Source organism: Sceloporus occidentalis, unplaced genomic scaffold (genome assembly GCF_023333645.1).
Source record: "Sceloporus occidentalis isolate IW3139 unplaced genomic scaffold, rSceOcc1.0.p SCAF_23, whole genome shotgun sequence".
In the NCBI taxonomy this organism is placed as follows: domain Eukaryota; kingdom Metazoa; phylum Chordata; class Lepidosauria; order Squamata; family Phrynosomatidae; genus Sceloporus; species Sceloporus occidentalis.
This window is the reverse complement of record NW_028317003.1, coordinates 7,012,529-7,025,310: the sequence shown is the minus strand read 5'-3', so window position 1 is coordinate 7,025,310 and position 12,782 is coordinate 7,012,529. Positions and strand designations below refer to the sequence as shown.

The 12,782-nt window shown below is 39.8% G+C and overlaps 1 protein-coding gene across 3 annotated transcripts in view; it reads left to right on the top strand.

Moving 5' to 3' along the window:
- Nucleotides 1-12,782, top strand: part of LOC149300753 (RNA-binding motif, single-stranded-interacting protein 3-like) — a 280,512-nt gene that overhangs the window by 207,881 nt on the left and 59,849 nt on the right. The window contains exon 7 of one of the 3 annotated variants that reach the window (XM_089484827.1): nt 6,810-6,817. The exons of the other annotated variants lie outside the window; for them this stretch is intronic. Within the exon in view, the coding sequence (XP_089340953.1) occupies nt 6,810-6,817 (8 nt within the window). The remainder of the gene's footprint in view (nt 1-6,809; nt 6,818-12,782) is intronic. 3 annotated transcript variants of the gene reach the window in all.

Genomic DNA, 12,782 nt, shown 5'->3' with positions numbered 1-12,782 from the left:
GACCAGGGCACAGGCACCAGAAGCCACAGGAGGACGAGAGCACAAATATTTTTTGAGAGCAAGCGCGAGAAAGAATTTAATAGTCATAATTGAGCTCTTTCTCACGCTCGCTCTCAAAAACAATCTTAGGGTTTGCGGGCATCATGGAGCCGCTATGAGAGTGCAGGCGACTCCTGGAACTTCCGGGAGAGTTGGGATGTCTGATAGTAGGTAGATGTTCCTTGGCTGCAGTTGCAGCCTTCCTTGTAGTGAAAGCAGGCTACAAGATGAGTAGCCCCTCAGTTTCTCATAGTAGAGGTGCTCCTCTGGTGAAAAAAGGGGTCTCCCAAAGACCCAGATCAATCTCATCACACATACAACAATGGCCAATACACAACGAAGGTTAAGGGATTAGGGAAGTAACACTTAAATGATGACTAGGCAGCGAGTCATTCTTAACATACACAGAAATGGAAACAAAAGGGTGAAAATACAAATTATTAGAATTAAACCTCTGCAAGTAATTATAAAATTGCAATCCCAATAATCTTCCTAAAATGGTCCAACACTTTGTATCATGAAAAAAATATTATACAGCAGAAACGTTCACATTGTTGTGAGAGAATTGAAACATACATGGGATGGACATATGAGTATCCTGCATCTAAGACAAGAGATGATTAAGGTTTAAGAGTGTTTACACCAAGAAAACCTGCAGATGGGTCAAATGTTACTTGAAAATATGTTTGCAAAAAAAAAATTGTATATGTAGTACTAGAGTTTAAGCCTTGAAATAAAAGTATATCAATGCATGAAAAAAAAAAAAAAAGACCTAAAATCTCTATTACTATTTATTTTGAGATATATATTTTTTTTTCAAAGCAAAGGCAGGTTTGATGCATAGAAACTTTGGGAAATGGGCAGAATAGATGGGCTGAATGTTTCTTATCTGCCATCAATGTTTATGTCTCATAGACAGGATCATTTTTGAAAAGAAACTTTTGAAAAGCAAAATTGACATTTCAGATAAACAATGATTGAATCGAGCACTATAAACATCTATCACTTGTCCTTTTTTCTCTCTCTAATGTTTTGAATTAAAATGTCTCTACCGTTCTACCCAAAGTTTCCTCTTAGGATTCAATACATAAATAATAATAATAAATAATTTATATAATAGCATTTATATGTATTAAAACCCACCTTATATGTGTGCAATGGAAACAGCCATTAATAACTTTTGTTCTCAGAGTTTGGATAAGTATTTGTTCCCAAATAACAGATTGTTTATGATCTCACTGATTTGTGTATGCCTTTGCAAATGTGGGCTAAAGAGATAACTGGATAGGAAATTCATTAAAATGCTTGTTTAGCTATATTTTGGCACAGATTTAACCTTCGTCTGAGGTACCTGTCCTTTACTTTTCTTCCGCCCTTAAAATAGTCCCTTACATTTAAACCAAATATTTACAAAACGGTTGCTCTGATTTCCAAATGAAATTGCACAAGGTACACGTAGTTTTTATAAGTTAATTTAGTCCCTTTAATTATCCCCATTACCAAAGTTTATCTAGCTTCTATGAAACGGGAGCAGTAAATTATCAAAACGGGAAAAATAATAATTTAATTGACATGATAATCATGCAGATCCTGAAAACAGGAAGTTAAGTTGGCTGCTCCCTTGGTGGATTTCTGATACATATGATTTCTTTTAATTTGTATACACTATTACGTGGCTTCATTAATGTATTCAATTGTAACATTTATGGAAGTTACATTTTTTTTTTACTTGACATGGATCCGTTGCACCTAACACTTAGTTGATGGCATCTGCTCCAGCACTTTGCATTTTCGACATCTTGTCCAACTAACTGTACGCCCCCCATCCTTTGTTCCTTTGTTTAGACTGGCAGGCTCTCTGGGGACATTTTGCTGTTCTCTCAGATGTTGAAGGTTGAGTTCAAAGCTGTAATAACCATACTGCCTCTGGGAATGTCTACATATTAACAGTTCAGATCAGATAAACAAGATCTAGAGATTTCTAAAACTTTGTGCCCCGTGGTATCATCTGTAAAACAAAGCTACTTTTTGTGACTCTTTCTTCCTTTGCAGTACTGACAATTAACCTCTTCTTTCTGATTCAAAACACTTGGCATCTGCGGTATGTAATGGGATGAAAGGATATTCGCTTCATATTTATTGGAAAAGAAAAGCCTTCGTGAGGGCAGTGCCAAAATGTAGACTTTATAAATATGACTGGGTACTTAGTATAAATGGCATGCCATCAAGCAGGCATTTCTTTGTGAACTTGCATCTAACCCCACAACCCTCTGTTCCGCAAGACACTCTTCTAATGTGACTTTTTGCCTCGTAATAAAAGAATCAATGAATGTACCCTTCTGTGACATTTGTCTTTTGACATTTGTCCTTGAGACAGCCAGCCCATTTTCTTTCTTGTGCTACAAAAAAAGCGCCTGAAGTAGCTGTTTCTACTTAAATTACTTTAGCAGACAGGTGGTAGGATCACTCACTGTGTGTTTATTAAGCATTGACAATGATAATTTTTATATGGGTGGATTATAAAGTATAGATGATAAAAATGTAAGAACATAAAATATGTGATTGGAAAACAGCGAAATGCTACATACGTTAAAAGACAACGAGAAAAAAAATATGGACATGTCTTAGCCTTAGACAAAGTCACAAGGTATGTCGCTTTTTTGATTCCTTACCCATGAGCTCCCTCGTTTCCATATGTCTGCTGTTTTATGCATAGCTTGAGTGCAATGCATAGGTTGGAAGTGCATAACCGTTTTGATCGTCTTAGCTCTCATTATTGTAGTAAATCCATTAAACTGATCAGTACCTCACTACTAATTCTAGGGGTTATCTGCGCCCCAGTACTAGTTCCAGAAGCTACTAATATTAAAACACTGTTCATTTTGAGGCTCCCTGTGTCCATTGACGTATTCTAGAGTTCCATGTGTCCTATTACTAATCCCAGGGGCTCCCTATAGCTACTGTTTATTTTGAGGGTTCCCTGTGTCCTGTGTCCTAAATTGTAGGGGCTTCCTATGTCCTATTATTAATCATAGCGGATCCCTGTACCCATTCCTTATTCTAAGGTCCCCCTGTGTCACATTATTAAATGTAAGAGCCCCTTGTACATTCTGCTTCTTCAAAGAGCTACCTGTGTGACATTACTAATTCTAGGGGCTCTCTGTGCCCACTACTAATAATATGTGCTCCATGTGTAGCCTCTTACTCCCCCATTCTAATTTCTTTTTAGTTTAGTCTCTTCTCCCTGCATAATTCCAGTGAAGGCATTTAACCAGGCACGGGATAGGCATAAGGCTAAGTTAGATATAAGATAAGGCCAAGGACTAAGGAAAGTATTTAGAGGTTGGGCTGAATGGTTCTTGTCTGTCGTCTGTCGTCACTTTCTATGTTTCCATAAAAAGGCCCATCAAAATATTCAGGTCCAGGCCCATGAATCTCTCTAGGCAGCACTGGAGATAAATGCCACCACCACCATAGTAAATACTATGTTACTCTGATATACAGTTACAGAAAAAAATCATCACTGTAATGATGAGATGTTCTGTTTGAAGGATTATAGTTTTTACAAGATATGCATATTATTTATTTATTTTCCTTTTTAATTTAATTGTCATATAGTAACAAATACGGTCTAATAATATGTAACTGTGGCTAAGGTACTGTCTAAAAATATCAAAGTGTAACTAAAGTACTGTCTAAAAATATCAAACTGCGGCTTACTTAAGACCGAGAAAATTATCAGGACAAATCATTAATTCACATGCTTAATAACTGCTGTTTGTCACTGAATGTTCTTTATTATGACTGTATTGCAAATAAACCTTCACAATTATGTTCATTAGACTGTATTTATGCATAAGGTGAACTGTCTTGGAGCTCATGCCTTAGCTTATTAACAATATAAGAGGATAACACGTCAGGCTACAATATTATTGTATAAACAGTTACAATGACATCCTAAGAGTACTCAAGAATTTATGTCCCATCATCTAAATTGTCTTCAAAAGTAAAAAATCTATATCGTTAGTATTTTAGATATAATGTAACAGCCACATTGAGCCCAAATCTTTGCTAAATGCCACTAAACTAAAAGGACAGCTGACACGTTTCCTAAATCCTGCTTCCACCTTAGTATACATAATACACTGTAAGTAGTCTTAATCAACAAAAGTTCAATTTTTAACCCCTCAATGACAAATGCATTGTTTTCAATGGGTTTAGGACTGCCCATTGTCCTTAAGGGGCTAAGGACTGATTAGTATTTCCAGCAGCTCTAAACACAGCTATAAACTTTGTTTGGATCCTCATTATAGTGACCCACTCCATGTACATGCTTTCAATTGAAGCCCTTCCTTTCCAGTGTTTGGCTGCTTTAAGGGTGACTGGTGGAGTACAGGTGTGGGAGCAGTAAGCTGTAGTCTTGGAGCTGCAGCTTCTTCCAAAGTGACCTCAGAGCGTTTATAGCTAAAGAATGCATATCAATTGTAAGCAGGGCCCTCTTTTCCTAATGTAGTCTTGTCATACCCCTTGAATATATGTTTTTTATGAAGTTCTCCATAACATTGTTGGCACTATATTTAAATAAAAGATAATAATATTAAAGTGCTTAAAAAGTGGGGCTCTATGGGAAAATAGGCTATCCCTTTAAAACAGCTGTGCCTTATAATTTAGTAATAGATAGCTGGAACTGTTCTGTAAAATAAATAAATGTAATTTAGGTCGAAATACATTTATGAAATGGCTCAAGTCCCAGGACATAGTCTGTACATGTGATTTCCAGACATCTGAATAAAGCCAGCCAAATACGTTTACAGTCATCTTGTTATTTTTTTTCAACCAGAGCTGATGTAACACGAGAGCTATAATCTCAGATTAGGAATACACAATTTACTTTTTTGTTGCGCTGTGTATTGTATAATCAGTGGCACTGGTTATATTTTAGAAAGATATGCCTGTTTCTACAATACTTAACTTTAAATAACATGTCTAAAACAAAAACAAAAAACCAAGATGGCTGCCTCAACATAGGAGGAAGTATTTAAAGAAAAATCACTAAATTATAAACCGATATTGGGGAAAAACAACACACTTTTTTTGGATATAATTTCACTTAAGCGTCTTTCTTTCATCTACGTTACTGGATATATACATGGAAATAATCATTGACCTAAGAAATTGGCAACGGGATATTCATTTATTGGAGAGACTTAAAGTTCCTTGCCTCTCTGGGATCACTTTGGACTTGCGTGCTAGGTTTCCTATTCTCGAGCAAAACCATTGTAATACTTATATAGTGTCAACATCATTTGTAGTTCAAGCAACGCAGAGCAAGCTGAGACACCCATAAACACTTTAGTTACCAGTGATTGTGTACACAGATGCGGGGGTTGGGAGGCTCTGCTTAGATGAGCTCACAATTAACATTGCAGACACAACAAAGTGCTGAGAACAGAAAATGTGTATAAATGCTGCATTAACAAGTACTTGTGATACTTTTTGTGATATCAAAGGCAAGTTGTGTTTCTCCGTTATGTGTTGTACACACACAATAAAGTAGGGTTATTTATTATACCTTATAGGTAAACCAGCTCAGCAAGTCAAACTATGGTTAAAAGCAATTAAGGTAATTTATAATTCACTGTTTAGAGGACACCTAGAAATGAAAATCCGTTGCCAAAAAACAAATCTTTAGCTAGCTAAAACTCTATGGAACTTGGGGCATCCGGCTGTTCCCGTGAGACGAAATGAAGCTAAATTAGGAGCTCCTCTTCCAACTTGTCCTGAATAAAATGCCTATAAATCAAAGGATACTTCCAAGTGACATTTGTTCCCAAATGAAGAAGTTCTGGGAAATTCTCAGCAAAATGATGCTGTAGGATTACAGAATACAACAGGGGAAATACACTTAATGGTTATCATGCCAATATCAATCTTAGGCCAATTTGATGATTTTTCATTTTTTCATTTACATAAATACACTGTTCTCACCAACACTGTAAGCCAAAGTAAAGGTCATATTGCCTTATATCGCTACCATGAACTTAAAGCGCAATGATCCAACAGAAAGAGAAATATCACTACTGCGTCCTCTGCTAGCGTCCTTATATTTTACTTGCACTTGCATCAAACGTCACTCTTAAAGGGACAGTTTAAGTGTTCCTGATGCTCCCACTAAAGTAGAATGCATATACCCTGTTAGTACTTTAATATGCATTTAAAATAAATAAATAAATAAATAAAGGACTTACCGCTCTCCAGCTGTCTCCTTCTTCTATTGTCTAGCAATTCTTGCCAGTGATTGGCCAATGAGTGGCAGGAAAGTGCTGTCATTGAAATCAATGGGAACAATTTCCATGCATGTGCATAGAATGTCCACACCAGTCAAGGTTCATTTAATGGTGTGAACATCAACTGAAGAGCAATTAGGCAAACTATAAAGAAATATACTGAAGTAACATGCAAATAAGCAGGTCAGAGTCATATAAACTCTTACAACCTTAGCTCATTAATGGGCTATGTAAATTTATATTTACATACTGTACATATCAGCAAACCGACAACGAAGCCTTGATAATATGTTATCAAACTGGTGTTTTTAGTTTAGATAGTTTTCGTGATAGTTCTTCCTGTACCTTGTACTCACGCATCAGAAACTTTAGCTGCTACTAAGGCACAGCTAGCTCGGATGTCCCCTCCAACAATGGCTTGCTGGCGAGAAATAGGGGAAATGGTCGAGGCCGGAAAATATAGACATGCTAAATATTATTCAGTATTCAGGGTTTGTTAAAGCATGTGGGCACTACGGAACTAGGCAAGTTAACGGTTTCACGCCAACACTTGCCTTCCACTGTACCCATAAGAATGGCACTCTGAGTGTATATCTAGTCTATCTTGTGATAAATTAGGACATGAATGTATGTCAGGAGCAAAATCAGACAGCCACCTTTGAAATAGAAAGGAATGTATTGCTACCACTAAAGCAAAATTTGTAGTTCTATAGATCGTTCCGTCGATGATAGATAGATGGATGGATAGATAGATAGATAGATGATAGATAGTGATGACAGGAACAAATTGGACCACCTAGTCTTCCCTTTTTAGAATCACTGTTACTGATAGGATAGCTTTATTATTATTAGTATTATTATTATTCCAAAGCTTTCTTGAATTACTTTACTGCATTTTAACATTTTAATAACATTACTTAGGTGAAACTTTATTACTGGATGTATCTTCAAACACAGCAACTATGTAACAGCATGAATAACAAGCAAGGCTGTGTTATATACCTCGCTATGCACAGTTTAATCAGTCCTGGCAAACGACTTTAATCTTGGCAACCTTTGTTTTAATGCGATACATTTTTTTCTAGTATAAAAGATAGGATAGATTGAAGACTTTACAGCCCCATTAACAATGTTCAGTTATTGACTTAGTAAGGCAGTAAGTGCTATGTCTAGGCTCGGCCCTAATAACCATGCAGTTTGTCCCATGAGATGAAAGCCGTTCGATCTTCAGTTATAATTCAAGGCAGAGAGAGCTGAGCAGCTCCCATTGCATGCAAAATTAGGAATGCAGAACGCCCTTTAATTTGTATTGGCACTAGGACACTAGTATATTGAAAACTAATATAAAACAGTACAGCAGTTACTTCTGCAACAAGTTCAGGCAGGCAGTGGCCCTCTGGTGTATGCAGAACCACAACTCCCAACAATCCCATCGACCCAGAACGTTTATAGCGCTGCTCTAGATATACGACCCCAGAAATATTAGGGGTTCCTTGAACGTGATGTTCCAACATCAGCAATACAGTCTTTTTGGGGGGACTTTACAAACATTTTCCTCTGGTGTGTTCACTCGGTTTGAAATTGGTAGGTTTGGTGGAGGATCCATGTTTTCGTACTGCATACATACTAATATACATACTAAAATATGGATGCTGCACCAAACCTAACAATTTAAAACCCGGAAGAACTCACCAGAGGCAAATGTTTGTAAAGCCCCCCCCCAAAAAAAGACTGTATTGCTGGTGTTGGAACTAAACTCCCTTCACAGCTTTATAGTCTATACAGTCAATAACAAGTGCAAGGGCTATTGCATATAGAGGAAGCTGCATAATTGTTTTTCAGTAATGATTATATTATGTTTCTTTTATCATGTCTTTATTAAAGTATTAATAATATTTATAGAGATCGTTAAATGAAAACGTGTACTCTGATTTTGTCTCAAATGTTCATTACAACAAGAATGGAGAAACGAAGCCAGCCCTTTGCGTATGCTTAGGGATTTTTTTTTTATTGTCCACCAAAGTGCAATGAATATCAATGATTTTGTTGCTCTGAGAAAAGCTCTTAATGAGTTCTACCACCATGGGCCCTCAGTTGAATAAACGTGAGAGTCTTAGCAGTTATTATAGCTCTTATACTACTTTAATATACCATAGTGTAGTTCTGGGTAATACTGCAGCTTTCACTTAATGTATGAGGTTTAGCTGGCTTAATTGACTCAATTACCATTCTTTTTGATTTATGAGCTAAGTAAAGAACGATTCATCTTTAGCATGTGTAGAAAATAGAAACTTTTGTTGTGTACCTAAAGTTCACGCTTTATGTCGGAAGACAGCTAACAAGTTCTAGCTAAATATCTCAGTAATATAGCAGACCAAACCACATCTGACAGACAATGCACTGAGCTCGTTCTATCTAGTCCAGTCCCACACAATGTAGGGACTGCATGTAAATACTTCTAAAGGAGAACAAAAAAGATCCATACATGATTTAAATCAATGCATAGCAGGGTAGCCAACAGGTAGCTCCCTAGATGTTTTGAAACTACAACTACCATGATGTAAGCCATAGGCTAATTGAGCATCATGGAGGTTGTAGATCTACCACATCTAGGCAGAGGCGTACCTAAGGTAACGTCCTGGCCAGGCAGTATTCTCTCAGTGGTGAGTATTTCCTTTTTATCCGTTTATTAAGAGCCACTTTGAATAGAGATTTTTATCGGTTTTACTTTGATTGCTTTTATAGGTTCTCCCTATTCTCTAGGGAGTTTCTGATTTTTAGGACTAACTGCTTTGTTTTATACTGGTTGTTACCCATCCTTAAAAGTCCCTTTTCCTGCTCTGTATATGGTTGGTAACTATGACTGAAAATATATATTTTTCACATATATTAATAAACTTTTGGTGGGTTTTTTTTGTTCACAAATTAAGCGCTGTATTCTTGTCACACTGTTGTTAGGTTTAAAAGGCCTTGTTTTATTAGTAAGCCCTTTTACTTGTTGTGGAATGGTTCCTATGATTTTGACAAAACTGATAAAGGGTTTTATTAACATGAAGCTTGTTTTAGGCATCATGTCATGCAGGGCCGGCCCTACCATGGAGCAGAGTGGGGCAATTGCTCCAGGCGGCACTTTTCAAGCCCTTTTTTTTAAAAGCGGAAGAGAGAGAGGGGCGCCGAGTGGTTTTTGCTTACCAAGTTGTCAGTACCCGCTCGGCGCCCCTCTCTCTCTCTCCTCTGCGAGCCCTCTAGCTCGGTCTCGGTGCTGGCTTGTAATGCTGAGCGCCGGAAGATGACGTCATTTCCGGTGTTCAGCATTACAAGCCGGCACCGAGACCGAGCAGGGAGACTTGCCGCAGGACTGCTGAAAGGTAAGTACAAAGGGGGGGGAGGGTAGATAATAGGGAGGGAAAGGAAGGGTAGTTAATAGGGAGGGAGAGGAAGGGTAGATAATGGGGGGGGGGCGGCATTTTAAACTTCGCCCCAGGCCGCATTATGTCTTGGGCTGACCCTGATGTCATGATATGCTTTCTGTTCATGTTAATGGCAGCTAAGATGTGGAGCTACACAAGCCATTCTGGAGATAAGCCAGATCCCATTCCTAGCTTTTGGAAAAATAGCGAAAATTCTAAATTCAAAGAGGAGTTTGGGCTGGATCTGCTAACTCGGGCTGGCTCTTGCAAAACCGTATCACCTGCTCCAGTCTGACTTTTTGTGTTCTTTACATTGTATGCTATGACGATATTAGTTAAGTTGAGGTAATTGCTATTAAACTTTAGTCGTTTCATATAAGCTTCATCATTGTATATTCCCTGTTGAAAAGTAATAAAATGCCTAAACACTTGACATTAATTTGTAGACTTGGGCACCAGGGGGCTCTTCGTGTTCGTCTTCGTGCTCGTCTTCGGGGAAAAAAAAATCTTCGTATTCCGCGAATATTCGCCCGTTCCTGTCTTCTCTTCGGGCGAATATTCGCGGACATTCTTCGTGCTCGTTTAATCTTCGTTTTCCTCCTGGTTGCCTAGCAGGGGTTAATACGGGGTTAATAACACATCACAGCAGCAGCAGCTGCCGTGAAGGTACGTGTGTGCAGCTCTATTGGTCGTTTCGGCAGGGGGCTGGTCTGGCATCAACGAGTGAATTGCAGAACTGCAGAATGCACTTCATTCGTTGATGGCAGGCGAGCCCCCTGCCGAAACGACCAATAGAGTTGCACACACATACCGAGGTGTACTGTCCATAGATGTTTAATAAAAGAATAGGGAATATTTTACATTTTTAAATTGATTTTGGACCACTTTACATGCCTAACATTTGCTACCTATTTACAATGGCATACTTTGCAACAACCCAACTTACTTATTGGACAGGACTGGAAAATAGCAGGACTGTCCACCAAAATCTTGGGTGTGTTGGCAGGTATGCTGATGGAAAAATGTTGGACAAGAACTAAAAAATAGCTTAGGGTTAATGTACGGTTATGTTTAAGATTAGTAGCAGTGCACTGGTTTGGTTAAAGATGGATTATGTCTAAATAATAATAATTTAATTTTAATGTTTTTTTTTTAAAAAAAATAGGGGTTTATTTAAATGTATTTTAAAGTTAGATTTATTATTTAGTACTTGGTTATATTTATTAAATGTTTATAGTAGCGTTACCTACCGAGCTATAACTACCTATGTGTATTTGCATTTTGCATACCTAGTTTAGCTAAATTAGATGGGACAGGACTGGAAAAAAGCAGGACTGTCCCTGAAAAAGTTGGGTCTGTTGGCAGGTATGTGGATGGAAAAATGTTATAGGGTGAAGTGTGAGTTATAGTGTTAATGTAATGCTATTAGTGAGTGAAGGCCAGGGCAAATAACAAGGAAAAGGTCCTTGTGTTTTGTGCAATGTAAGTGTGTGTGTATGTGTGTTATGTGTGATGTCACTGTGTGTTATATGTGTTATATGTGTTATTGTGTGTGTTATGTTTGGTTGGTTGTGTATCAGAAGGAAAATAATGAAATGGAAAAGGAAATGGGAAAGGCAAATGAGTGGGCAATTGGCGACCCGCTCACCTGTTTCACCCCAGGGCAAAGCACCCAAACACTGTCAGTCTTAGACGTTTGGCAGCAGACTTCCAGAGCTCAGACACAAGGCCCTAGCGTAAGCTGGCCACTCCGGCGGAGGTAGCAGGCGTTGCCACACCGCAAACAGAGGCAGCCAGGGGGGAGAAACTGCCCTTACCATTAGGGACATTTTGGGCATGACTCTAGCCAGGAAGCGAACTAGCAGAGAAGAGATGCTGGCACCACCACCAGCAGCAGCATTGAAAAGGCGAATGAGTGGGCAATTGGCGACCCACTCACCTGTTTCACCCCAGGGCAAAGCACCCAAACACTGTCAGTCTTAGACGTTTGGCAGCAGACTTCCAGAGCTCAGACACAAGGCCCTAGCGTAAGCTGGCCACTCCGGCGGAGGTAGCAGGCGTTGCCACACCGCAGACAGAGGCAGCCAGGGGGGAGAAACTGCCCTTACAATTAGGGACATTTTGGGCATGACTCTAGCCAGGAAGCGAACTGGCAGAGAAGAGATGCTGGCACCACCACCACCACCACCACCACCAGCAGCATTGAAAAATTGGAAAGGCGAATGAGAGGGCAATTGGCGACCCGCTCACCTGTTTCACCCCAGGGCAAAGCACCCAAACACTGTCAGTCTTAGACGTTTGGCAGCAGACTTCCAGAGCTCAGACACAAGGCCCTAGCGTAAGCTGGCCACTCCGGCGGAGGTAGCAGGCGTTGCCACACCGCAGACAGAGGCAGCCAGGGGGGAGAAACTGCCCTTACAATTAGGGACATTTGAGGCATGACACTAGCCAGGAAGCGAACTGGCAGAGAAGAGATGCTGGCACCACCACCAGCAGCAGCATTGAAAAGGCGAATGAGTGGGCAATTGGCGACCCACTCACCTGTTTCACCCCAGGGCAAAGCACCCAAACACTGTCAGTCTTAGACGTTTGGCAGCAGACTTCCAGAGCTCAGACACAAGGCCCTAGCGTAAGCTGGCCACTCCGGCGGAGGTAGCAGGCGTTGCCACACCGCAAACAGAGGCAGCCAGGGGGGAGAAACTGCCCTTACCATTAGGGACATTTTGGGCATGACTCTAGCCAGGAAGCGAACTGGCAGAGAAGAGATGCTGGCACCACCACCAGCAGCAGCATTGAAAAGGCGAATGAGTGGGCAATTGGCGACCCACTCACCTGTTTCACCCCAGGGCAAAGCACCCAAACACTGTCAGTCTTAGACGTTTGGCAGCAGACTTCCAGAGCTCAGACACAAGGCCCTAGCGTAAGCTGGCCACTCCGGCGGAGGTAGCAGGCGTTGCCACACCGCAGACAGAGGCAGCCAGGGGGGAGAAACTGCCCTTACCATTAGGGACATTTGATTCATGACACTAGCCAGGAAGCGAACTGG